This window comes from Panthera leo, chromosome D4 (assembly GCF_018350215.1).
Source record: "Panthera leo isolate Ple1 chromosome D4, P.leo_Ple1_pat1.1, whole genome shotgun sequence".
NCBI lineage: Eukaryota > Metazoa > Chordata > Mammalia > Carnivora > Felidae > Panthera > Panthera leo.
In genome coordinates this window covers 83,515,809-83,542,788 of record NC_056691.1, presented here as the reverse complement: position 1 = coordinate 83,542,788, position 26,980 = coordinate 83,515,809, and the positions used below count along the sequence as shown (strand labels likewise).

General features: G+C 52.5%; 1 protein-coding gene across 2 annotated transcripts; it reads right to left on the bottom strand.

Moving 5' to 3' along the window:
- Positions 1 to 847: 847 nt before the first annotated feature.
- OLFML2A (olfactomedin like 2A) lies at positions 848 to 26,289 on the bottom strand. 2 transcript variants are annotated; one of them, XM_042913431.1, is made up of 8 exons: positions 26,092 to 26,289; positions 17,914 to 18,177; positions 11,951 to 12,058; positions 10,269 to 10,478; positions 7,641 to 7,890; positions 5,218 to 5,448; positions 3,996 to 4,181; positions 848 to 2,600 (listed from the first exon to the last, which is right to left on the bottom strand). In XM_042913431.1, the coding sequence occupies exons 1-8, from the start codon at positions 26,206 to 26,208 to the stop codon at positions 1,996 to 1,998; spliced, it is 1,971 nt and encodes a 656-aa protein (XP_042769365.1). In that variant the 5' UTR covers positions 26,209 to 26,289; the 3' UTR covers positions 848 to 1,995. The 2 variants fall into 2 exon arrangements, with proteins under 2 accessions (XP_042769365.1, XP_042769366.1); XM_042913432.1 differs by lacking the exon at positions 26,092 to 26,289 and adding an exon at positions 25,891 to 25,976.
- Between the last annotated feature and the right edge of the window lie 691 nt (positions 26,290 to 26,980).

Here is a 26,980-nt window from a genome sequence, read left to right as displayed (position 1 = left end):
GGGAAACGCAGCCCCCTGAAGAGACTGTTGAGTGCAGCCTGCCGTCGATTGGGTGGGGGAGGCTGGATGTGTCCACCACTATGAGTCAGGCCTTGCTTGGCTGGCTATCATCATTCCCCTTTATTTTAGGGGTGAGTTAGAGCTTAAACGAAACATCACCTGACAATGCCTGACAGAAATGTCTTCTGCACAAAATGCATTCCCTTACACTCTTGGGTATGCAGCTGAATTTTCTAACATGGCACCTGGGCGTTCAAATATACAGATATTCAGGAGCTGGCATGGGAACAGAATGAGGGGAGCAGGGTCGGGGGTGGTGCAGGGATCAGCAGTAAATACTCTCTAAAGGTGTTGGGATGGATTGGGTGCCCGATAGTCTATGGCCTTCCCAGGCAGAGCTGCCTCCAAACCGGGAGAATAAAGGGTATAGACAAAGCCCTTCTGGGAGATCAGCTGTGTCCTGTTCCCCAGTGTGGTCCCGAGCCACTCTCTAAACCTCTCTGGGCATATTTCTCCTTTGGTGAAACAGGGAGTGGGACTGGTGAACTTCTTCCTAGCTCACGGCAGATGAGGGGCAGGCTTGAAGGTCTTGTCCCGTGGGCTGTCTGGGTCTGAGGCTCAGGGAAGCCACCAGCAGCTCCAGGAGAGATGGCCCACCTGTGCACCAATAATTCTGAAGCCAGGAAGAGCCTGGTCCACAGAGCCCCTTCTCCTTCCCTCCCAGCTTTTACCCTCTAGCACTTGCCTGCAGCCATAAGGTCTGGTTCCTCCCCTGGACCCAAATGCTCCGATCTCAGCCTCCCCGCCCCCCCCCCCCCCCAGTGTCCCTCCCCCTACCACCCCCACCCCTGCTGCTGGGCCATTCCACTAAATGATCAGGTCAGGAGTGACAAGGAAGAGGGAATCTGTTTCATCCCGGCACCACCCCAGCCTCGGGTCTAGGGTCTTGCTCATGGCAGTCCTGGAGGTATCCCTGAGTGCATACAGGTTGTGGGTTCAAAGGTCCAGAGAGAAACGACAACACGGACCGCAGGCCCAAAGGCTCTGGGAAGGGCCGAGGAGAGGTCCCATGGCCTGTGGTGTGTGGCCAAAGCCAGCCGTTCTGGGTGGAGAGGGAGCCTCAGGGCCTGGCCCAGCTGCCCACCCTGGTAGAGTCGGGGCTGGCAGACAGCTGCCTGCAGCCTTCTCAGCTGCTGCTGCGGAAACAGATGACGGCACTGAGGCGGAATAAGAGAAAATAAAAATGAGTACAGAGGGAGGGGGAGCTTGGAACAGGGGCTGGTATTTTTCCTCGGGGTGTGGTTTCTGCTCAGTGGCTGGGTGACCATGGAGGTTTGGAATGTGGTTGGACAGAACGGTGAGGAGGGGTGGCAGGGGCGGGGGAGGGGGGTGGCTAGAGGCAAGGAGCAGGAACACTGGCCAAGGGGCCTGAAGCCCAGGGCCACCAACAGTTCGGCCAGAACGGGCGCCTGGGGTGGTACACGGAGCGGAGCCTCCAACCAACACTAGTGCATGGGTCCCAGAGGCCTCTGGTTTAGAGCGGCCTCAGGAAGGGAGACAGAGTTGAGAGAGCAAGAGAAACTATAGGAGTAGGGAGAGGCCTGGAGGTGTAGGGGAGTGTGGTCAGGTCTCCTCATCTGTAAAGCATGGCCTGCCTGATCCAAAGTGAGGCTATTTAGGCAAGGGAACGGTCTCTCTGAGCCTCAGTGTCCTCATCTGTTAAATGGGCTGAATCATCTCTACCTCCAAGGGTGCCAGTGGGAGGACTGAGTGGGATTGAGAGCACACGAAGATCTTGGCAGGGTGCTCTGTGAGTGGAAGGGATTACTAACCCACTGGGGCCAAGGGAGCTTTGACCTGGCTGTGCCACATGCCCAGCACCTGCCCCGGGACCTGGCCCCCTCAAAATATTTGCTGATGGAGCCCCTTGCAGGAGTTGCTGTGGGGAGCCCCCGTGCCCACTGCCCCTCCTCTCCTGTGAGCACAGGTCCATGCTCAGACCACGAAGTGGAGGGTGTAGGTGAGCTGGTGGCCATTGTCCCAGGCATACAGCACCCGCTCCTTGGGGTTATAGTCGATCTGGGTGGTGTAGGCGTGCTTGTTGAGGAAGGGCAGCTGCGGGCGCGCGTCGGTGCCCGTGTGCGTGTCGAAGGCGTAGGCCACCTGGCCCTCCTGCTGGTCGTACGTGTCCACGGCGTACAGGATGCCGCACACCAGGAAGCAGTTCCCGTAGGAGTTCCGCCGCAGCCGCGTCTTCCACGTGGTCTCGCGGTGCATGGAGAGGTCGCCGGGGTCCAGGCGGCTCAGCACGATCACCTCGGGCTGGGCCTCGTCGCGGTCATCCGCCGCGGGGTAGATGACCCACAGGCCGCTCTCGTCCACGGCGAAGTCGATGTCCGAGTGGCCGCGCCACTTCCAGGGCGTGGTGTCCTCGTACACCACGTCTGGCAGCAGCGCCCAGGAGGCCACGAAGCGCTGCCTCAGGTCGTACTTGATGATGTTCTTGGTGAAGGCGCGGTTGTAGTAGAAGGCGCCCTGGTACACCACGTGGCCCGTGCCGATCCAGTTGTAGGGCAGCTTGTACATGTTACTCCAGCGGCCTGTGTGTGGAGGGCTGAGGGTCACACCTGAGCCTCCCAGACAGCCTCCCCGCTCACCCCAGGACTGGCGAGGCCACCCAGGGCTCTTGAGTGGCCCTGCAAGCAAGGGACACTGAGTGTGCTATGGGCCTGGAGCTGGGCCAACCATCCTACCCCACCGCGCCCACCGAGGAGGTACTGTTATCACCCCCATTTGCCAAGGAGGAAACAGGGGCAGAGGGTTCAAGGTTGCACAGTTATGGAATGGGGCAGCCAGGATTTAGACAGCCTCTATGCTTTGTCTCAGCGTCTTTGCCCCTGCTGTTCTTTTCGTCTGGACTTCCATTCCCCATCCTGTCTGCCTGAGGAAGGTCTCCTCCTTGTCTTTCAAAGCCCTTAGCCAACGTTACCTCCTCCAGGAAGCCTCCCACGAAGACCCCGGGATTGAGTGAGGGCCTCTCCTCTGACCTACCATAATCCTTGCCTCGGCACTTTTCATTGGCTTCCTCCACACCGGCCTGTGAGCTACTTGAGGCAGGGATCAGGCCAATTTTGACCTGGCAGAGGAAGGACTTTGGCTGTTCCAGGCCATACTCTGTGACTCCACAGCTATCAGGATAAACCCAAACTTTGATGTGGCTCACGAGGGCCGCCTCAGCCTACTCTCTCATTCTGCTTCCCCCACCTCTCCTCTATGCCACCCTGCCTCTCATCGCCAGGCCTTGGCCCACACAGGGCCTTTGCTGCGTGGAATACCTGGCCCTTTTGCTTTTGCATGGCCATCCCTGCTCTGCCTCCAGGGCTCAGCTCAGCATCGCCTCCTCCTCTGGGAAGTCTGATCTCCACTGACCCTTGAGCTCTCCCACAAACACTACACTGAAATTATTTCTTTTAAGTGTTTGCCTCTCACATCAGGCCATGCATTTCTGGAGGGTGGGTCCTGTCTAAGTGTCTCCTCCCCCATCATGCACCAGATCTGATAACCCAAATTCTGCCTTTCCCTGCCCAGACTTGCAACTCTTCTAAGCTCGGCTCACCTGCAAAACAGAGTGACAACCCCCACCTCACAGAATTTTGAAGATACCGTGAGCTGACGCACACAGGATGATTAGCACATAATAAGTGCTCAAGAAGAGGAAACTCTAAGTATTGTTCCTCTTGACAGTAAGGTACACTTAGGAGGGCAGGACCACATCCCTCTTGTTTGTTGCTGTGTTCCAGCTCCTGGCTCGGTGCCAGCACATAGGGGGTGCCCTCAGATGCCCCTCCTTGGGGTGGCCGATCATTTGGAGCTGGGCCAGGCTGGGGAAGTCTGGACCACAGGAAACCACAGGCAAAAGAGGGCTCAGTCTCCATAGGAGGCCCTCCTCAGGCCGCCCACACCCTGCCCCCCTTCCCATCTCCGGGCTCCCCAACCTTGCTTGAAGTTTTCCAGGTTGCGGAACTCTGCCAGGCTGTTCCCGTAGTAGTAGTTGGTGACATAGATCCTGTCATCTTTCGCGGCGGGGTCCTTCATCCAGGCTCCCTCATGGCGCCCGTAGCTGTGGTGCCTCACGGGGGGGTCCACAGCCCGGAGGGTGCCCTCACAGCTTATCTCTCTGCCTATGGGGAGTGAGGGGTACAGCGTCTGATACTCAGACCCACAGGCCCCGAGCCGAGCTGGAGCAGCAGCCCAGGGAGCGTTATCTGGGCCATAGTTAAATCCCTCCTGATCTTTTTGTTCGCAGCCCTTTTCCCCCTTTCCTCCTGATCAAAGCAATGTCTGATCAACAGAGAAAACACAGAACATTCAGTAAAAGAGAATGAGGAAAATAAAAATGATTCAAAATGTCATTATCCAAAGAAAATTTTAAACATGTTGTATTTCCTTCTGTTTCTTTTTTAACTTTGCATGTCCAGTCATGCAGACATACGGTAAAAAACCGTGGTTCTTCTGAAGATTCAGTTTTATGTATCCTGTTTTTTCCCTCCACTGGGCGATTTCTCACATCATTAAATGGCTTTTTAATGATGTGATTTCAAGGTTCTACCAGGCCACCAGACAGCTGTGCCCCAGTCCCCTTGGTGTGAGACCTTCAGATTATTTCCAGTTTTCTGATGTTGGAAATAGGCTGGGAGGGAACCAGTTAAGCTGCAGCTGTTGTCCACATTGCCGATGGACCCTTCAGGAAAGATTCCTGGAAGTGGAATGCACTCAGGCCAAAGTAGGCAATGGGTTTAACAATACCTTGTTATCACAGGTAGCCAAGAGGCCCTCCAGAAAGATGGGCTCGATGATTTAATAGGAAACACTTCTACCGAAAGACACAAGCCAAAGCTACAAAAAAGCTACATAAAAAAAAATTAAGATATGAAAATCATTGCTGGATTTGATGATGGGATCCTAGGTGATATGTTAAGAAGGATTTGTTGAAAATACTACCTGTTTCACTGTAAATGTCCATCAAACTTTCTATAAAGGATCAGATAGGTAACATTTTAGGCTTTCCAGATCACATACTTCTGTATTCTTTTTTTTTTTTGCAACCCTTTGAAAATGTAAAAAACCATTCTTAGCTGGAGGGCCATACAAAAACAGGCTGCAGGCTGGATTTGGCCCATGGGCTTTATCCTACTGACCCCTGCGAGGCTTACTCACCTGCGTTGGGGACGTCTGGGCGTGAAGGTGGCTCGGTGGGCAGGGGACGGGTGGTGGGAGTCAGGGTGGAGGTGACGGTGGGGTCCGAGCCGGGGGTGCCGGAGGCCAAGTCCGCTCCCTCTGAGGCCCTGGGCCCAGCCTCGTCTTGTTCTGCTGAGTTGGGCTCTGGTGATCTGCCCTCGGCCCTGGGCGGCAGCTGTTCCAGCCAGGAAGTGCCCTTGAGGGCGTTGTCTGCGGGGAGAAGACCCTGTGCTCTATCCTGAGCTGCTGCCCAGTGTCTTCCCCAGGCCCACCTGGCTCCCAGCTCTGGGGCCATGGCGGAGAGAAGCGGGAAGGCCCTGAGGAGTAAAAGGCCTCAAAAAGTGGGAGGTGGGGAGGCTTTGCGGTCAGCAGACCAGCTCCGAGCACCCCAGCTGAGTGAGCTCAGCCAAGTCGCCTGCCTTGGTGGACCTCAGCTTCCCCTTCTATGAAACGAGAATCACAAGGCTCACCACGTGCGGCTGCTGTGTTGATCAGAGGAAAACGTATACAAATCATTTGCACAGAGCCTGGCAAGTACGAGGTGCCAAATATGAGACCCCTTCCCTCCTGAGTGTCAAACACTTTGTACCAATTCTTTCATGTCCTCGATTCAACTCCAGGAGGCAGAAACCCTTGCTCCCAAATTGCAGACTTTTTCCTTATCCTTTCCCCTGGAACCCAGCCTGTTCCTCTCACCCAGTATTTGCCACTTCAAGCAGGGAGGGGCAGGTGCAGCCAGCCTCCCATCACCTCTGGACTCCAGGTCTCCGTCTCTGTCTCTGTCCCCCCACTCATCTCCTATCTCTCATTTCGTGGCTTTCTCGGAAACCACCCTCCCTTTTTCCCACCCCTGCTGGTAAGGCATTTGCCAACAGGATGACTTTTTCTGCTCCTGTGGGACCTGTGTGGGGCCATGTCTGGGTCATCCCTGACCCACACACTTCTCTGGGCTGGGATGGATGGGGCCTGCATAGGGAAAGCAGGAAGATTCAGTGCCACATAGCAGAGGACAGAGCTGTGAAGGGGTCTAAGGCAGGCTTTGCAGCCCGCTGACCTGGGTTCCCGTCCCACCACTCACTGTGAAACCTGGAGCCAGTCTCTTCACCTCTCTGAACTTGTTTCCTCACCTGGATCAAGTGCAACAGCATTGTGAAAGTACACAGAAAACCGAGAAGCCAGGGACAAAGGAAAAGTGATGGTGTGGCCCCCAGGGGACGAGGCCCCTTGACTCCAGGACAATTACCCGACTTCTTCCTTTTCTCTCCCTGCCAGGCTTCCTCTTTGCATAGGGTTTAGCCAGGCCCCACTGTGGGGCAGCACCTGGAGTCTCTCGGGAATGGGGCACACCCTCTTTCAGGGGAATCTGGCCTTGGCAGCCTGCCAGGGCAAGAGGCTTGTTCCCACGGGCCTCGCTGGCAGAGCCAGATGCTTGCAGCTGTTCTTGGGCAGTGCCCAGCCAGGGGTCAGAGGCTCTGTTCTGTGGCCAGGCTGAGCTGGCAGGACTCAGAGCCAGTCAGCAGCTAGCACCAGGGGCTTGGGGAAGAGGCCCCTGAGCCTTGAGAGACCACAAATTTAGGGGGCTCTTGAAGGAGACTGGTCCCTCACATTTCTACCTTCCGGTCCCTCGGACGTGTGGGCAGAGGTCCTCACAAAAGGAGGTGGTCAACAGGACCTGGGAAGGGGGAGCAGGCTTGGGATGCCCCTCAGGCATTTGGGGAGGGTTTCAGAGGAAGAATCAGGAGCCACATCAGTGAGGATGGCCCAGAAATTTGGGTCCTCTTGGAACTTTGGTCTCTTGTGTTTTTGGTTAATTACTTGGTTGCCCTTCACTGTGATCCCCCGTGGATCGAAGGAAAAATATAGGAGTCTGTGGGCTCTTCTTTGGGGAAATAAGAAGTGGGGGTGCTGGAGAGGCCATCCATTCCAAAGCCACTTGGGAAACAAGAGGTGCCCAGAAGGCTCCATGTCATTTCCCAGAATGCTGGCCTGGCTACAGGTCTGGGGACCCCTACCCCACCTCTGGCTGTTGCCTGGCCACGTTTTTTCCCACTGGACTGTGAAGTCCACGTTAGGCAGAATCTCTGGGAGATACAGCAAGTACATGGTGGACCTTCAGCAACTTTTTGAATGAAGAAGGAAAAGTCCAGTGAGAGCGGAAACAGCTGAAGATACTGGAAAGGAACTGAGTGGCCCTTTGTATTGTTTATATTATTTCATCCCCAACAACGCCATGAGGGGTATCATCTCATTGTGTGGATGAACAAAGGGCACCAACAGGTAACCAGTGGAGGTGACATCTGGGCAGTTTTTAGAGAAGACACTGGATCCGTGTAGGTGATCTTTGGGGTGCCATCTATCAGCAAGCCCCCAATCCCCAAGGGTCCAACCCTCCTCCAACTCACCAGCCACAGCTTCGGCCACCTCCTTCCTGCCCGCCTTGTAGTAGGTGATGCCTCGGATCACAGCCTGCTGCTGGGCCAGGGTCCGGGGCTTGGCTGTGGGCTGGGGGAATCTGCCCTTGCCACCCTCCTTCCTCAGCTTCTCCACCTTCAGCAGCTTCTCCTTAGGAGGTTTTGGGAGGCCCCTGTCTACAAAGCTCTTCTGCATGTTGCTGTATTTGTTGTTGTCTTTGCCTTTCCCTCCAGCTGTGTCCTGAGGGAGAAGTGAAATCTCAGACTTAGGGGAGGTAGAAGAGGTGTTGTGGGAGGGCACGGAGGCTCAGCTTATGGGGACTGGAAGCGGTCATGCCACTCCAGGACCTACGCCTCAGGTGCTCGTGAAGTCACAGCTTTCCCCCAGAATGGCTAAGTCCATGACTGGGGTGTGCCTCGGGTTTCCCCAAGTGGGTTTCCCCAATCAGCAATAGCTCCCAAGCCCAGCCTCATAGGTTAGATTCCTGTCTCATTTCCAACCACCTGCATACTCGCCCCCAGGGGGTAGATTATAATGATCAACTCCCTAGGGAGGTAACTGGTCACCAGGTCAGCTTCCTATCCCTGTCTCTCTCTCACTCACGGGTCTTTGTTAGTGGGCAGGGGAGAGGTTCTCAGGCTCCGAGGCAAGATGACCAATGTCATCTCAGTGTGCCGGGAACTGTCCCAGTTTTAGCACTGTAAGTCCTGCATCCTGGGAAACCCTTCAGTCTCAGGCAAACTTGGATGTGTTGGTCATCAAGGGCATTGCCCTTTGTGCATGCAGTTTCCAACGTTTTGTACATTTTATTTTCACTTCCCTTTAAATGCCTCTGATGCTGGCTTGGCACAAGATCACAGGCCCTGTGACATCACCTATTGTTAGGCAGAATCTCCAGGAGATACAGCAAGTACAGTATCTAGACCTTCCGTGTCGTGGCCAAAACAGCATTCGTTCGCGCCTGTGGACCTGACACGGGAATGAGCAGGAAGCCTGCCCTGGGCTAAGGCACCAGGCTTCCTCCACGTTTTATCAGCAACTAGGCGGTCCCGGCTGCAGACACAGATGGCCCCATCATCACAGTGTCAGCACAGGAGGCCAAGAGGCGGAGAGGAAGAGCATGGGCTCGCCAGTCACACAGATGCGCGTTCAAGTCCTGGCGCAGCCGCCCTCTCTCCACGTGACCTCGCTCTGCGTTTCCTCATCTGCCAAATGGTCAATGATGCTCCTTCCTCATGGGTGGTTATGAGAATAACTGAGATCCTGTCTGTGAGGAAGTCAGGTTTAGACTTTAGAAGTCAGGTTTAGAGGATGTCAGGATTCCACAACGTCGGCTCCTTTCTTCCCTACTCCAAAACACAAGGCCGCTGTGCAGAATGGAGCGGTTGTGCCCTACACATGGGTGACAGGCCAAAGGGGCATGAGGGCACTGAAATTGAGCCTGTACTCCCATTTGCCAAGCCACACACCCTAGTGTATATCTATCATAGGAGGGAGCCTCTGTATAATTTGCCCACCCACAAGGGGCTCCTTTTTATTTGCCCAGAAGGAGAGCCTTTTTGGCAATTTGTCTGCTTAGAGGGGGGCCTTTTCTTTTCTTTCTTTCTTTCTTTCTTTCTCTTTCTTTCTTTCTTTCTTTCTCTTCCTTCCTCTTCTTTCTTTCTTTCTCTTCCTTTTCTTTCTTTTTCTTTCTTTCTTTCTTTCTTTCTCTTCCTTCCTTTTCTTTCTTTCTTTCTTTCCTTCTTTCTTTCTCTTCCTTTTTTCTTTCTTTCTTTCTTTCTTTCTTTCTTTCTTTCTTTCTTTCTTTCATTTTATTTTTAAATTTATTTATTTTGAGAAAGAGAGAGAGGGTGCAGGAGGGGCAGAGAGACCACAAGAGAGAAAGAGAATCCCAAGCAGGCTCTGCACTGTCAGTACAAAGCCCGATGTGGGGCTCAAACCCATGAACTGTGAGATCATGACCTGAGCTGAAACCAAGAGTCGGACGCTCAACCAACTGAGCCACCCAGACGCCCCAAGAAGGGCCTTTTTCAAATGCACATAAAGGTGTGTTATATGTCTTGGATGGCTCTGCCTGTTATCTCTGCTCACTTTCTGCTGAGCTTGAGTATGGAACGCCTGGGTACTTGCTGTAGGAATTCTCCACTCCAGACTGGGTTGATGAAGTGGTGTTAGTCTGCAGAGTTCCCCGAGGCATTGCCCATCTACCCCCGAGCAGGCCTGACCCAGCCAGGGGTCCAGCCACAGCAAGGGAGGCTAAAAGTGGTTTTGCTGCAGCCCATCCCCAGGACCAGGCAGGGAGGGTCCTCTCTACAGCCTTGTCCCCACTAGTTTGGAAATGGAAATGCCTTGGATGCCGCCAAACACCTGTCTCAGCAAACAGACCCCTCGGCTGGATCCCCACATCTGCTCCCAGCTTACCTCTGTCAACCGTGCTCGCTGTATGCCAGCAACCCCTGCCCCCAACCCTGCCGTGGACTCTCTAGCTATGCTAACCCTCAGCCCTCTCCTATGATCTCAAACCCCCATCCAGCTGGTTCCTGGGACTGAGGTCCTTGGCACACTGTGTTCCCAAGTCCACCCACCTTCTGGCCCCATCACCAGAGCCATGGACTCACCTGAGCCTTGCTAGCAGGGCCGGGGGCTGGGGCAGCATCTGGGACCGTGGCGGCGTCCTTCTGCAGCAGCTGGAGGCCCAGGCTGGAGAGCTCCTTCTTGATGCCCATCATGATGGCCGAGTGATTCTCATAGCGCTTCAGCTGCTCACTGAGATGGCGCATGCCCTCCTTCACCACCTCGTTCTCCCGGCTCAGGTTCACCTTGACGCTCTGTGGGGCAGGACCTTAATCAAGGTCTTTCTAGCCTCCTCTGAGAGCCACTCCCCACCCCCCGCCTCCCTGGAGGGGACACCCCAGCTTCACTGCCCGTCTCCTGAGCAGGGCCCAAGGGTACAGACAGTGGCACCAGCAGGCCTGGGTGGATAAAGCATGCTGCCCAGAGGCCATGTGATCATTCATGTCTTATTTAAAAAGTGAATGAGTGATGTTTTTCCCTTGGGCAGAGGGAGCCAGTTCCTCCCAAGTGAGGCTGTTTTCTCCACTTCCACTCAGAGTTAGCAATAAGGGGTTTTTTTTGTTTGCTTTTTTTTTTTTTTTTTTTTTTTTTTTTTAGTTATCGCCTAGTGAACAGAAGCAAAGCGCAGATAATGCAAAACAGAAGACAATTAAAAAATCATTTCTTTGTGGCTACGGAAACCATTTCTGATTTGTTCCAGCCACAGCAGATACACTCTCCAGATCGCCTGGCTCCTAGTTCCACGAAGTGAGTTAACATTTCCTAAGATTACGGGAGGAAAGGCCAAAGAAGGATAACCATGGAGCTGGCATCAGGAGAGCCTGGCATGTACGAGGTGCACAGAAAACACCGGCGCACGGTAGCAGTCCAACAACCATTACCTGACTCCCATGCTGGCAAGGGCCTGGCACACGGTAGATACACACCAAACACTTTTTGGATAATTGAAGCCACTGTGACCCCAGCTTTGGGGAGACCAAGGGGTTAATCTCTCACCCGGGGGCACAGGATGCCCAGGTACCCCCTCCCTCTGGAAAGGAAGCTGGGAAAGGAAGCCCCCACACCCGCTCCTGGCAGCTGCATGGCCCCAGGCTCCCGGCAGCCCAGCAGGGGCCGGATGCAGGAAACAGGCGGAGGCCAGGCTGTGCCAGCAGAGATGTGTGCCAGTAAACCTTGAACCTGCAGCCTGGACGCCCCAGGATTGTCCAGCTCTGTCGCTGTCCTCAGGGGGCGGTCCTGGCCACCTGCCTAGCCCTCCAGCACATTTGCACTTGACCAGAAGATGCGTCTGCTGCAAGTGGGTACTGGGACCGCCATGCTGTCCTAATAAGCCCTACCCTGGTGGGCTTGGCCAGTCCTGTACTTTTATGTGGCATTTTATGTGACAAGTAGCCCTGGACTTGTGTAATGTATGAGTCTTGGTCTTGGTGAACTGAGGGCAACTGCAAGTTCCAACCAGCCCTACTCCACATCCCTTTCATGTAGCCAGCTAGTGCCTCAGTTTCTCCACCCAGCCTACCAGCTTCCTGTAGGCCCACGAGCCCAGTCAGACCGCTTTTCCGAAGTCTGGACCCAGAGGCCTACATCTCCCTCTCCAAGCTGCCTGCTGGAGTCCAGTTTTCAACAGCCACCAGGGTCAAGGCAGAATTGCCCAGGCCCCTTCAGACACTACCCTTGGCGTCCAATGTTGACCCAGCCTGGCTCCTGGGTAGATCTCTGCCCTTACCTCTTCCAGCGTGTTCATCTGGGAGGCCACCTTGTGGACATAGGCGTGCACTTTCATCAGGTCCATGCTGTACAAGGTGCCCTCCAGGAGATCCACCATGGACTGTAGCTGCCCAGGAAAGGGTGAGAGGGTTAGGGTAAGGGCAGAACACAGGATCAGGCACATATGGTGCAAAAGGAGCTCTACCACTTGGAATGGCCTCATGGGGCCTCAGCACCCATTGGACCCAGCTTGCTAATAATAATGAGAAAAGCAGTGGATTCCATTCTTGAACTCTTATCACAAGGCAGGTACGGTGTTAGGGGCTTTAACGAGCTGTTTCACTTAGTCCTCAGGACAACCCCATGGGGTGTGTGGACATTGGAGATCAATGTACATGCCCTGGGATCCCTCTTACCTATTTCCTGTGCCCATACCTGGCTTCCACGTGCCTCCTTTTTAACAGCCTGCATCTGTGACCCTCTTCAAAGAGCTTCTGTGTCCCCAAAGTGCCTGGGAATGTATGTCCTCCCGGGGCAGTCCTTAGGCAATGCCTGGCAGGTATGGGCATTGAAAAGCCCAGCTCCCTAGCCCCAGTGGGGGACAACTGGGCTGTCATTCACACTCCAGCATCCCCTGGGGCTGAAGCTGATGCTTGGCCTGAGACCACACCCTATTGGGCTTTCTTCTCTTCCCACCTCCACCTCTACCACTTTGGTACCAGCTTCTCCTGGGCTTTTCAGAATAAATCACCAGCACACGAATCACTTGCCTCAGAGTCTGCACCTTGGGACCCAAAGACAGGGTCTGGACAACTTTTCCTTCCTTCCTTCTTTCCTTCCTTCCTTCCTTCCTTCCTTCCTTCCTTTTCATAATCTCTGTGCCCAACATGGGGCTCAAACTCATGACCTGAGGTCAAGAGTCACATGCCCTACGGACTGAACCAGTTAGGCACTCCGACAAAGTCTGGAAAACTTTTATTTTCACCTTACAGAGTAGGAAATTGAAGCTTAGGTGAAGTGACTTGTCCAAAGCCACCCAGTTGTTAAATGGTGGGGCCGGCAGCAGATCCCAGATTGATATACACCAAAACCCCTCTCCTATCGTGCTTTACCATTCCTTCTTGTGTTCAGATGGGGAAACAGAGGCCAAGAGAAGGGAGGAGCTTGTACAACAAACAGGCCAGTGGCAGATTCTGTGTCACCCGTGTCCAGCGCAGGGCTCCTCCCTGCAGATGTCCCTCTCCTTCCTATCTCCATCACACGTCATCAGGATATGACCTTTCCAGATGGCCAAGATGCCAGTGAGTGTCAGGGAAACCAGGGCACAAGGGGCTGGCTGGAAATCAGTTTCCCCTGGCTTCTTGAGGAGGGCTGTTTCTTCAGCCCACCCTCTCACATGGCCCTACTCCGAGTCCTGCAGCATTTCTCAGGGTCTGAGCAAGCCAGCGCTCCTGTCTGACCCTGGCCAGCTGTTTCCAAAACAGTTTTACTCCCACTCTCCCAGGGGTGTTCAAGTTGTTTTAAGCCAGAGATCTTTTCTTTGAGTAGGCATTGATCTCTAAAATGGAAAAAGGGAGTGGAAAAGTCTTACAGAAGCAGGGGTTGGGCCTTGAGTCTTGTCTGCTCCCCTGTAACCCAGCTCAGACCCTGAAGAGTTGCTCGGTACCCCTTGGGCTCAGGGGAGCACAGTCTGAGAACCATGCACATAGACTCGTGTGTGCTTTGGCATCCTTCTCTGTGAAATGAGGCAATAGGGCTGTGGTCAGGAGCAGTAGTGTCTGGACAGGGCTCTGCAGAGTGGGCATGCTGCTTAGGGCTTCATGAATACCAGCAATAGTGATACTATTCCAGGATACTAAAGGGGATCCTCCCAGCTTCAGTCTACTGCCTTCATGGTGACCCAAACTAGCTTTCCAAAACACAGCTTTGACCGTGGGTCTCTCTGCTGCTAGATAGCTTGTCATGGCTCCCCAGTGCTCATGTATGACTTTTCACTTCTTAAGCCTGGCATTCGAGCCCTCTATGCTCTGCCCATGTAACCTCAATGGCCTCAGCAAATGTTTCCTGTGGGCCAGGAACTAAGGACAGTGATGAGTAAGATAGACACAAGCCTTCATGGTCCTTCACAGGCTGTCAAAGAACAGAGCGTAACAGAGAGGTGCCCAGATCATTAATGTGAGGACGCCAACCTTGTCTAGGAGCAGATGTGGATTAGTAAAGTATGCCAGGAGGGAGTTTTGTTTGAGCTGAGCTCCGCAGGAGGAGCCCAAATTAGGCAAAGAAGGCAGGAGAAGGGCAATCCAGGCCAAGGGAACAGTTTGTATAAAGAGCGGGAGGGAAGAAGAAACACGGTGTGTTTGGGCCATGCTACCGAAGTGTGGTCTGCAGACCAGCATTGGCCCAAGCTATTTGTCACTCATCTATGATAAGGTAATGACAAAAAAGTGGGAGTAGACTTTTACAAACTTTCAGATCCCTTTGACAAAGACATTTTTAATCTGTTGACTCTACTAGTAAAACACTGGATTTGTATTTTGCATGTCTGTTTTCTGTTTCATTTTTCGAATAATTCATTTTTATGGCATTTTCCAAAAGTATTGGTTCTTGTTTTTTTTTTATTTAAAAAAAATTTTAAAGGCTGCCTTTTTTGAGGAAAAAAAACCACTTAAGTTTATTTATTTATTTTGAGAGACTCAGAAAGCATGAGTGGGGAAGGGGCAAAGAGAGAGGGAGAGAGAGAGAATCCCAAGCAGGCTCTGCACTGATGCGGGGCTCAAACTCATGAACCCTGAGATCATGACCTGAGCCAAAATCAAGAGTCGGACGCTTAACTGACTGAGCCACCCAGGCACCCTGGTTCTGATTTTTTAAAAATTTGTCTTGGGGCCCCTGGGTGGCTCAGTTGGTCAAGCATCCGACTTCAGCTCAGGTCATGATCTCACGGTCCGTGAGTTCAAGCCCCGTGTCAGGCTCTGTGCTGACGGCTCAGAGCCTGGAGCCTGCTTTGGATTCTGTGTCTCCCTCTCTCTCTGCCCCTCCCCTGCTCATGCTCTGTCTCTCTCTGTCTCAAAAATAAATAAAAACATTAAAAAAATTAAAAAAGAAAAGAAAACTGGTAATAAATAACAAGAGCCATAAATCTGTTCACGCTTTCGGCACAGTAATGCATCTTCTGGGTATATAACTTTAAAAAAAAAATTTGTCTTTCACCACAGATAGTTTGAGAAACCCTATGCTAGAGGAATTGACAGGTGGCTAGTGGGGCTGGAGCAGAGAGACTGCAGAGAGCCATCCTGGGCCACATCCACTCCACCTGCTCTCACCCATAATACCCTCATTTCTTCTCTGCCTGAGGGACTCCTACCAAGCCCTCAAAGCCCAGCTCTAATGTTACCTCCTCTTCTGGGTTCCCACAGTCCTGGGACATCCGGTGGCCCAGCACCAATGACACTAACATTGTTGGAGTCAGGAGCTGTGTCCCCATAGGACTGGGGATTCCTCAAGGGTGGGCCCATGTTTAGTTCATGTCCAGAAGGAAAGGGAGTGAAGAGGTAAAAGGTATGCACCTGTCACTAACCTCCCCAAGAAAGGGAATCTAAAAATCCTCTCCCTTCTACTCAGAGTCATGCAACAAAGACCAAATCACAGCCGAAGTTCTTAGCTTGAAAGGGCTGGGGTAGAGACAGGGGAGGATATAGCATGGGTGTGCCCTGCTTCCCCTCCTCCATGGGCTTCCCTTAACCTCCTCTCCTGGGGGACTTCCCATAGACAGGCTTCTGCTGAAGGACAAGTTGCCGAGCCTAATGGGAGAGGCCTCAGCCCTGTCTCATACTGCCTCTGCACCTCTCTCTTGGGGTTTTCTGGGTACCTCTCAGGTACCTGCCCCTGCACCTACAGTGTGAATGAGACACAGTATTTTCTCCTCCTCTCCTCCTCCTACAATACCACCTACTGGGTCAATCTCACCGCTACCCTACTCTGGTCCTACAAGACTGAATGAAAACCATCATGGCTGCTGTGTACTGAAAAGACCTAAGGAACAATGGGCTCCTGGCTGAGAGCAAGTCACAATCCCTCTCTGGGCCTCAGATTCCTCCACAAGTAAAGCTAGGACCATAAGTTTGCTCTCCAAAGGGCTGTGGCAAGGATTAAATTCACCAGGATGTATGAAAAGGTTTTGTGTATCCTCATGTAAAGTATGCTTACAATTTAGTTAATGAGAAGTGGGCTTGAACAGAAGTTGGGGTTTGTCCCTATGGCCTCAGTGCCTCAAGTCTGCAGAGCCCTAGTGAAGCCTCAGGGAGACAGTGCAGTCCGGGGACTGACAAGTTGTTAAGAGGTAACTTGTCCTCAAATTCAATCCTATCCCAGCTTTGAGAGTTTTGGTATCCATTTAGTTGTTACAAAAATAAAACTAAAGTTAAATTTAAAGAAAATATTTTTAGCCAAATGTGGGAGACCATTTTTCACGGGTCTCTTGCTTTTTTCTGCATGTCTTGCATGCAGACGTGCTGCCTGTCTTTGTTCCAGGACATCTTATTGTATGGTGAGCAATCTTGGAACATAGAGAGAGTGTTTCCCTCCAGAGTCGGGAAGGTGTGTTCAGTGCCCATTATAAAAGTTTTGGATTTTTTAAGCTTGGGGCTCCACTCTTGAGAAATACCCCACTGTGTGTGCAGGTGTTATCTGGTCTTCACTGTATCACCCCATGGGAACTGGAGCTGAAAGAATCAGTTCAAGAAAATGTAGATACTCTGGCTGCTGTGAGTAATAAAGTCCTTAGTCTCTGACCCAGGAGGTTTGTGTCTTCTGCCAGCATCCATGAAACGGGCAGGCTGACTTGTTATCTTAGAAGTATGGTAACATCTCAGTCAATTTCACAGTTCTTGATACCAAAAAAGGCAACATAGATACTCATATGTTTGGAAGAAATTGTAAAAGAAAAAGATACTCTCAAAAGATAGCAAGTTTATCTAGTCCATTACAGAAAGGAAAACAGGAGAGTAACGTTGTTTAGAACACATGCTTTGGATACAGCAGGAAGTCGTTCAAATCCCAGCCCCACCAAGCACAGAGCTGGGTGTGTTATGAATGCCACAAAGGTGCCTGGCTGGCTGTGGGGACTGTGATCTAGCCTGCACATGCCTATTCAAGCCATGTGTCCTGGTGGTAGGCCCTGGCATGGGGCGGTGTCCCTGGAGGTGGGGCTTCTTTCTGATCTGCCTATGGAGGTGGCTGGAGGGAGGTAAGCATAAAATTTGTATAAAAGTATGGTTTAGACCCCGAAGCTACCTGCCATTATGTGAGAGCTTGGGCCACACATAACTTGTGTCACCTAACTTCCCAAACCTCAGTATAAAACGAGGACAGTGATTCCATATTTCCCAGAATGGTTCAAGAATTTAGAGGAAAAAAAATGTGTAAAATGAGCTTAGCACAACATCTGGTATGCAGGTGGTGCTTGAATATGGGAAGTGGTATCATTACATTAAAAACGATAAAATGCCACAAAACTTAAAATTTAAAATACTATATTCTAAGGTGCTGACAGATGAACTGGTTTGGGTAAAATATAGGACACTGAACTAGGTGATAAAGTATATATCTGTTTGCTTATTTTCTGTCTCCCTTACTCAAGGCACGATGAGTTCCCCCCTTTATCCCCAGAACAGTGCCGCCTGGCCAGTGGTAGGTGCTCTGTAAATATCTGTTGCATAAAGAAGCCTGCATTGTGCACACCTGCTAGAACACAGGGTAAACTGTGTAAACGCCGCCTCCATCACTTACTGGCAAATAGTATTGGGCAAGAAGTGGCTTTCCCTTCAGGGAACCTCGGTTTCTTCCCCTGTGAAATGGGGTAACAACAGCAGCCACCCAGAGTGTGTGGACTTTTCACTGAAAGGACAGCCCACGCTAGATACTCATCCAGGAGGCGTTCCCTGCCCCCCCCCCCCCCCCCCCCCCCCGCCCCAGAAAGTCTACCTTGAGGAGCTCCGGTGCCTGCTTCTTGAGCTTCTCCATCTTCCACTCGTTCTCGCAGGGGTTGAGTGAGGAGGGTGGCGCCGTGCAAGAGCAGCGGCAGTCGGTCCCTGAGCTCACGGTCTCCACAGTGTAGAAGTCCTCCACCCGTGCCCGCCCGCTGCGCACCCGGCTGCACGCGTCCTTGCTCAGCGGCCGCATGATGCACTTGCAGCGGCAGTCAGAGCCCTCTGAGGTCATTCGCACCTGGTCCATGTCACCAAACACCTGCAAGAGGGGCTCCGGTGAGCCGAAGGCCAGTGCTGGGGGGGAGAAGGAGGAGGGAGGAGGAGCCAGGAGGAGGCACCTGGGACAGGTAGTGCAATCCAGTGCCCTTGGCCTTTGGGGTGCCTGGCTGGCTCACGCAGTTGAGCCTGTGATTCTTGATCTCAGGGTTGTGAGTTCGAGCCCCACACTGGTTGTAGAGATTACTCTAAAAAAAATTTTTTTTTAACTCTTAAAAACAAAACAAAACAAAACAAAACAAAACAAAACATGGAATTACCACAGGACCCAATAATTCTGCTTCTAGATAGAATTATTATCTAAAGATGACTTCCCCAAAGAACAGAAGACAGGTATTCAAACAAAGACTTGTGCATGAATGTTCACAGCTGCATGATTCACAATACTTATGAGGTGGAACCAATCCAAATGTCCATCCACTGATGGGTAAACAAAAGTGGTGTGTCTATACAGTGGAATATTACTGAGTCAAAAACCGAATGAAGTATGGATGCATGCTACAACTTGGATGAACCTTGCCAACATGCTGCTAAGTGATAGAAGCCAGACGCAAAAGGCCACATATTGTATGACTCCGTTTATTAATATCCAGGCTAGGCAGATCCACAGACACAAAGCAGATTAGTGGTTGCCAGGACTTGGGAGAGGGGAAATGGGGAAAGACTGCTTAATGGGCACGGGGTTTCCTTTTGGAGTAATTGAAAATGTTCTGGAACTAAGTAGTGGTGATGGTTGCACAACATTGTGAATGTACTAAATGCCACTGAATCGCACACTTTAAAATGGTAAATATCATGTGTATTTTATCACAATAGTAAAAGATATGAAGAACTTTTATCGGGCACTGACTAGACCCCGGTTTTCATGTGCATCACATCCTTCAATAATATCTGTGTATGGGGGGGCTAGTTACCTCCAAAGTCCTTACCATGGTCTTCAAGGCCTACTTGAACTGACAGCCTCTTCTCAACCCTTCCTCTTGTCACCCTTTCCTTCCTTTGGGTTACTCCATTCCAGCCTTTGCAGATGTGATACCCTCATCCTGAAACCCTTATTCCCCTGATACTCCCTTGGCTTATTCCCTCATGTTACTTACACATCACCTCCTCGGAGAAGCCTTCCAGACTAACCCACCTCCCCTTACTCTGTCCCCTTATCTAGTGGCTTTGTTTTTCTTTATTATACCTAGGTATATTATACATATATATATATATATATATCTGAAGTATTATATTTGTGTTTGTTTGTTTTTTTCTTACTCTACTGAAGGAACCATTAGAGAAAGGGACTTTGTTCAGTTCTCTCCTATACCACAGAATAGTGCCTGCACAGCCTATAGAAGATGCTCTGTAAATATCTGTTGGATAAATAAGCCTGCATTTTGCAGAAATGGTAGAGCACAGGGCTAAGACCGTGGTGTCTGCAACCTGGGTTAGTAGCTGTGAGATGGTGGGCAGCTCAGCCTTTCTGGCCACTCCCTATTTGGCTCAGCCAGCCTACTCTGGGCTCCAGGCTCTTGGAACAGCTCCCCAAGGCTCAACCAACAAACACCCCAGGCCTCATGGCTACTTAGCTCTCACTGAAGTAACCAGGACTCAGTTTATGGTTCCCTTGGGCTTCCTGCCAACCCCAGTGCCCTTGAATGTCGCAGTGCCCTTGGAGGAAGGGCCAAAGGCACCCCATATCTGTTCTGAGCTGTCAGACGCCTGTTTGGGCCTCTGGCCTCTGTTGGACCCTGGGTGACAGCTGGAGGTGCAGAAGAAATAGGTTGAGATACATTCTTGAGCTTTCCTGCTATATGAGAAGCTGGCAGAGTAGGCTCTGAGAACACAGAGGAAGATACCCATGAAGACTGCTCAGAGGAGGTCACCCTTGGAGGGCATCTTTAAGGAAGAGAAGGGCATTCGAGGGACAGCAAATCAGATATGTAAAGATGAGAAATGGCCTGGCACTTGGGGATCTAGGGGGGAATCATTTTGGCTGGTACTTGCAGGAACCCGGGGATGGCAGAGACCAGCTTGTGGAGGGCCCTGAAAGCTGGTTGGGGATCTTGGTTTCTTCCTGAAAACACTGGGGAGTCACGGAAAGATTTTAAGCAGGGGAGAGCCAGGTTCAGATCTGCATTATGAAAAGTTATTATTATTATTATTATTATTATTATTATTATCATCATTATTATCGGGCTGCCTTGTGGAGAGATGGTGGATGGACCATCCTGGGTCACAGACCTCGGAGGTGACATTTACTAAGAACTCACTAAGTGCTGGGGAAGCGTGGGGGCAGTGGTTAGGCAACAACCATGGGCCACCTACAGCTGTGTGTTCTTGGGTAGATTACTTAATCTCTCTGTGCCTCAGTTTCCTCATCTGTAAAATGAGGGTACTACTAGTGTCTGCCCAACAAAGGACTGAGAGATGGAATGCCAGGATTATGCTCAGTCCAGTGCCAGGAGCCCACAGTACAGTCTGTTTGCTGTAGCTGTTGTTATTACTACCAATAATCCTGAAAGGGGGTTGTTTTCCTGCTTGTTTCTCTATGTATATGCAGTGGTAGATATTCGTAGAGGGTCCTACAGATGAGGAAACTGAGCCCTGGAGCCATCAAGTGACTTGTTCAAGGGGATTAGAGCCCAGTGTGGGTAGACTTCCAGTCCCCTGGGGGACAAGGAGGGTGGGGAAGGAGGAAGCTACCAGTAGCTTTGTCCTGGGCCCTCTGTGGGCAGAGTGTACCCTGGGCACTTTGGGGCAATTCTCCCCTGCCTGTGAACGCTGACAGCCAGGCTAGGGGTCCTGCACATTCCTTAAATCTCGGCCAGTGCCTTAAGCCTGCCTTCCGTTCGAGACTCCTGGGCCCCCTTCCCAGATCTGCTGGGACCTCCAGCCACCCCCAGCCACTCCCCAGTGGGTGGATATGGATGTGCTCTGTGTGGCCAGGCCAGAGAGGCTTCCTCCTGGGGACCCACTCATAATCCCAACGTCCACCCCCACCAGCCTCCACATCAGATTGCAATATTCCTTGTCTCCTCAGATGAGGTGCTACATCCTGAGGGGGGCGGCCAAAGCCCTGATACCGGCCAGGAGTCAGAAGAGGGCCTCTGCTCCCAGCCCCAGCTGCCAGGAACCTAGGCAAGGCCCTCCCTTCGGTGATTACTGGGGCCGGCGGTGCTTGATTGGAGGCAGCAAGGCACCATGGTGAGGAGCCAAGCCCAGACTCAAATCCCAGCTCCTCCATTTCCCTGCATGGCCTTGACCCCTCTGAGTCTCTGCATCCTCCTCCATAAAACGGGGAGGATAATAATCTCTGCCTCGTAAGCTTGACCTGAGGCTGAAATGAGTCAAAATGCATGCAAAGCGCCTGGCACCAAGCCTGGCACAGAGTAACTGCTCTTTAAGGGGTACGTGCTATTCAAGTAGCCGCCAACAACCCTCCCTCATGTTTGCACGTCATCTTCTACCTCTCTTTGCTCTCATCACAGCCCCCTCTTACAGAGGAGAAATCTGAGCATCAGAGAAGACTAGAGGCTTGTCCAGGGTCACTAAGAACAGCCTGACTCTAAAACTTTGGTTTACTTGCTGTTCCTCCCATGACCACCCATAGTCAACAGGCAAGGGCTTCTCCAACAACAATTGAGCTGGGACAGAAAAGGGGGCCCTGGGTTGGGTCACAGGGGATGGTATAGGACCCGGCCCACCCTGCCCTTGGCACGAGGGCTGGAGCTGTTGTGAAGCAGCAAAGTCCCTGCATCACATCGCATCTCTTTCTACAGCCTCACTCAGCACACACCTGCTGCCAGAGACCCCAGAAGTGTGTGGGTGGCTCAGGCTGAAAAACATCCCTAGGTATTTGGGGGTGCCTGGGTGTCTCAGTCAGTTAAGCGTTCAACTCTTGATTTCAGCTCAGGTTGTGATCTCACAGTTCATGGGATCCAGCCCTGCATTGGGCCCTGCACTGACAGTGCAGAGCCTGCTTGGGATTCTCTCTCTCCTTCTCTTTTTGCCCTTCTCTCGCTCTCCTTCTCTGTCTCACTCTCAATCCCTGCCCCTCCCTTTTCCTTTCTTTCAAAATAAAACAAACAAACCAAAAAACATCCCTAGGTATTTGTAAGGAAATCCTCCAATGAGATGGTGAGAAGGCGTACTTGAGATTTTTCTGAAGAAAGATGGATAAATCTGGCCACAGTGGGAAGAGGAGGGTTTACACTTCTAGAATGTTATAGAAATGAACAGATTCACATTGTGTTACCTTGAGGTAGAGTCTTCCTTCTTTTCACATGACCACCCCAGACTCACTGGGAGCCAGTCTCCATGTCCCCCTCAAAGCCCTCCCCTAGGGCCCAGTGCCAGCTGGACACTCCCTAGATGGCATAGGACCCCCAAACTTAAGCCATCCAAAACTGAACCCAGCATCTTTCCTCAACTTATGTCCAACTACCCTCCCACCCAACCCAGATACCTGAGCCTCCTTTTTACACTGGACAAGCCATCAGTCATGTTCTTCCAATTCTTTATCCTAATTACCTCCCATCTCTATCCCTGGTTCTCCATTCCATGATGATAGCCCAAGTTCAGACCACATTAACTGCTACCTAGGAACACAGCAGCCTCCTCTCTGCCAGCATAATCTTCCAGAAGCTCCCCTTTGATGATCTTTACTCTCTTGCTCCACAAACCTTCATGGCTCCCTATATCTCCATGAGTTTTCAACTGGAAGGATGTGCCTTGGAATGACCTGGAATACACTTGGAAAATGCAGGTGCCCTGGCCTGAGTCCACACTTCTTAACTCAGACTCCGAGGCTCCCCAGGCCATCTGGATGCCCACTGAAGGCCGAGAATCCTGTAACCCCAGGATTCTCCAAACTCTTCAACCTGGCTCTTTTGACCCTCAGTGTTCCAACCTGTCAAATAGAGGTTGGCCGCAGGGTTGTGTAAGATTCTGAATTGAAGTGCTGGGCGTGGGGCTTGGCACACAGGATGTTTCTCAGTACTTTCTTCTGGGTGCCCCAGCCAACAGGAATGTTGGGGCAAGAATTTCCCTGTGTAGAGACCTTGTGGGGCCTGACCTGGCCCCACACTCTTTGTGTACAGGAGGACATCATTTGTATCCCTTGTCTGCCCTGAGCCTGTTTTCAATTACACCCACAGGCAGAAACTTCCCGAGCAGAGGCGCAACAGCACCGAAGCCCCCAGAGACCAGCCTGGCCTAGAACATCTGATCCAGCCTGCGCCACCACAGCCTGCCTGTGCCAGCCCCTCCTGCTCTCCTGGCCCAGTCCCCACAAGCCTTGGCCTACCCTCCGTCCTTGGGCCCCTGGTCAGCAACAGGGATGACCAAAGACCCCCATCCCCTTGTCACCACCTGGATGCATGGCAGTGAGGCACCCTTCACAAATGGGGCAACTGAAGTAGCAATGGGGAATCCTCAGCCACATTGCAAGGGCATACAGCAGAACCAAGTGCCATGCCTGGCTTTCATGTGGTTACCTGTCTGTCCCTCCAAGCTGGGCAGCCCCTCAGAAATGCCAGGGAATCTGTGAAGCCCTTCTCCCACTCCCATGCTGGACAAAGCACCTCCTTAGATGAAAATTCCAAGTCCTGTTTAGGAGAGACCTTGCTATAAACACTTGCTATAAATTAAAACACCCTGAGTAAGGAGCTCCCTGAGACCACAGAGTTCTGTGGTGAGTACTGGGGTTGAGCTGCCCCTGCACCCCTGAGAGTGGGGGGCAGGAGTGGGGGGGCTGGACTCCCCCAGGAAGCCTAAGGTGGGGGGCAATTTAACCCTTTAGGGCCCTAGATAGGCTTCAAGTCCCAGGCTCGCCCTCGAAGGGCTCCCCCCTCTCCAAAATAGGACAGGCTTGGAGAGGAAGGATGGTTATGGGGGAGGGAAAGGGTGATAATGAAAACAGCTCTCTCTGTAGGGCCAGCAGGAGACCGGCTGTGCTGAGGAATGCAGAGTAAATTCACCCATCACTTGATTTTTATTTTTCCCAGCTGGCTGAAGTGGTGTGGGGTGGGAGGTGTCTGAGGAGGGCTGCGCTGCATCCTGCAGGCTCTAGAGTGCACCTCCCTACCCACCAGCCTCAGCTTGCCCTGGAACAGCTACACACACACACACACACACACACACACACACACACACCCAACCTAGCAAGTGTTTGGCTGACTCACTACATAAACAACATGTTGGGTTTTCTTTGTCTTTGCTTTGTTTTGAATGTTAGCCCTCCCCCACAAACTCTACAGTCCTCTGCATGGCTCAGAGGATGCCCAGGACCAAATATTCCTCCCAGCCAGAGATGGGAGGGGAAAAGCATTGATCAGGTTATGTGGAGGTTTTGTTTTTTTTTGTTTTTGTTTTTTTTTTTTTTTTTTTTTTTTTGCTTACTGTTCCCCTACCTGAGCCAGGTCAGGGAATCCGAGAGATCCTACATAGAAAGGAAGTTGGACAGAGATTGTTTGTCAGATGGGGAAACTGAAGCCCAGAGTCAGGCAGTGACTTGCCCAAGGTCACACGATCAAAGAACAACAAAGGGCCAGAACCTAGGTCTTTGGGTTCACAAAGTTTCCCATCTGTAAAATAGGAGTTTCCCATCTGTAAAATAGGAAAGATATGCATTCCCTTCTTATCTTTGGAGTGCATGGTCAGGACTGCAGCTCACTTGTTTTCGTACCCTGAGCTGAACCTTCAGGGTGAGGGTCTGCTAGTGCCCAGTGCTCATAAACTTAACCTGTGGCTAGTGGCTTTTGCCTTTTACCTTGCTTGTGGGCAGTGCAGCCTCACCTTCTACCCAGGAAAGAGGCTAGAGAGACACCAAAGAAGTCACTCCTTTGCTCTCCTGCTGTATGAGTAAGGGCCCTACTTTCTTCCCACCCCTCATTCATTCCCAGTCCCCTTCTCCTTCCTGGGTCATTTCCAGAACACCCTCAAGGGGTTCCTGCTCTCACTGATTCTGAGTGCTTGCTCTCTCAACATTCTGGATCTCACCTCCTTTTGGGTTCCCCTGATAAGATTTCTTAATCACAGTATGATTTATTGGGCACCTACTAGGCACCAGGTGTGGTGCTACACATTTTACAGGCATGACCTCACTACAGAACACCAACTGCAGGAAGTGGGAACTATTTCCATATTTACAAGCAAGGAAATGGAGGCTCAGAGAGGTAAAGGCCCAATGTCACCCAGATGAGAGATGGAGTGGGATTTGAACTCAGGTCTGCTTGACACCAGGGCAGATCCTTTCAGCCACAACAGAGAACAAAAGCTCAGGTCCCTTAGGGAAACACGGTGTCCTCCAGAAGGCGCATTAGATCCCTAGCAGGACTACCAGAGGCCAGGCAAGTGGCCAGCCCACTAGGTTTATTGGGTAGGGACTCTGGATGCCCAGCATGGACTGAAAGCCTTGACTCCGGCTCTGTTGCAAATCCTGGAGTCCCTGGGTAGTTAGTAGTTACCCAGGGGTCTACCCCACCTGGTTAGCCTGCCGCGGAAACCTTCAGCCGGATTTCCAGACTGCCCCTGCCCAGCGCTCCTAGGAATCCCCTTCCTGGGCTGGGGACTGCATCTCTTGTCTGAGCCCCCTCTAAACTCCCAGGGTCCCCTCTCCCCGGCCCTGGGTTTCAGTGCTGACCTTCTCCCCGCATTGGACTGGGTCCCGGAGCCCCTTCCTCAGGCCCCAGGTCCCAAGTACTCCTACCATCTTCAGCGCTTCTTCCCCCACGCGCTCCTCTCCCTGGGTCCTGGCCCCAGCGGCTTCCTTGCTGAGCCGGCCGGGTCTCCCACTCCTGGTCCTCCGCTCCTGGCCCGGACACCCTCCTCGGTCGGCACCCTAGCCACAGCGCCCCCTCGCGCCCGGCTCCCCGCGGAGCTGAGCCCCGATCAGAGGGCCGCGCCGTACCTTACTGTCAGCGCGCACCCGGCCGGCGCGCAGCAGCAGCAGCAACAGCAGCAGCAGCGGCGGCAGCAGGAGCAGGGGCAGTGGCCGGGACCGGGTTAGGAGGGCGGCCGCGGCCATGGCGGGATGGGCACGGTGGGCACGGACGGCCGAGTGCGGACGCTGGGAAGCGCGGGCCGCACTGTGAGCTCTGTGCAGCCGCCAGCGAAGCCCGCGCGGCGCGCCCCCCGCCCCACGCCCCCTCCCGCGCTGCCGGGGGCGGAGCTAGGGTGGAGGGGGCACCCCGCCCTGCCCGGCCCTCTCTCTGCGGGGCCTCTTCGCCATTGGGCGGCTCTCCAAAGGGCATCCCTGCCAGGACACAAAAAAGGGTCTTGTTCGGAGTCCCCAGGAGCCTCGGGGCCAAAACGCGGAGCGCAGGGTCGACACACGGAGGAAGGTCCTGTTCTGTGAGATGTGGGACCGTGGGCGTGTCCCTTCACCTCTTTGAGCCTCAGTTTCCTAATCTATAAAATGGAGAAAATAGTGCTTTCCTTTTGGAGTGGTTGTGCAGTTCAGATGAGTGATGTTTCCAGAGCAGGTGAGCTTTTCAGCTCTCCAAATACCCAGACCCCGCCACCTCTACCCATCTCACGACTCAGACCTCTCTCTCCCGTTGTTTCTTTTCCTTTTCCCTCCGTGATCCCTCCCGTAGACCCCCAGTAGCTTCTGCCTTTTAAACAGCCTTCCTTTTCCCCATCCTCAAGAGGGAGTGCTCATTTCTCTGATTCCTAGGCAGCAAAACTCCCAAGGAGCCGCCTCTGGTCGCCCCGCCTCAGGTTCCCTGCCCTCCTCTCGCTCCAGCGCTTGTCGGTCTGGCTCGGGAGATGGCTAGTTGAGGTCCTCGGGACCTCCT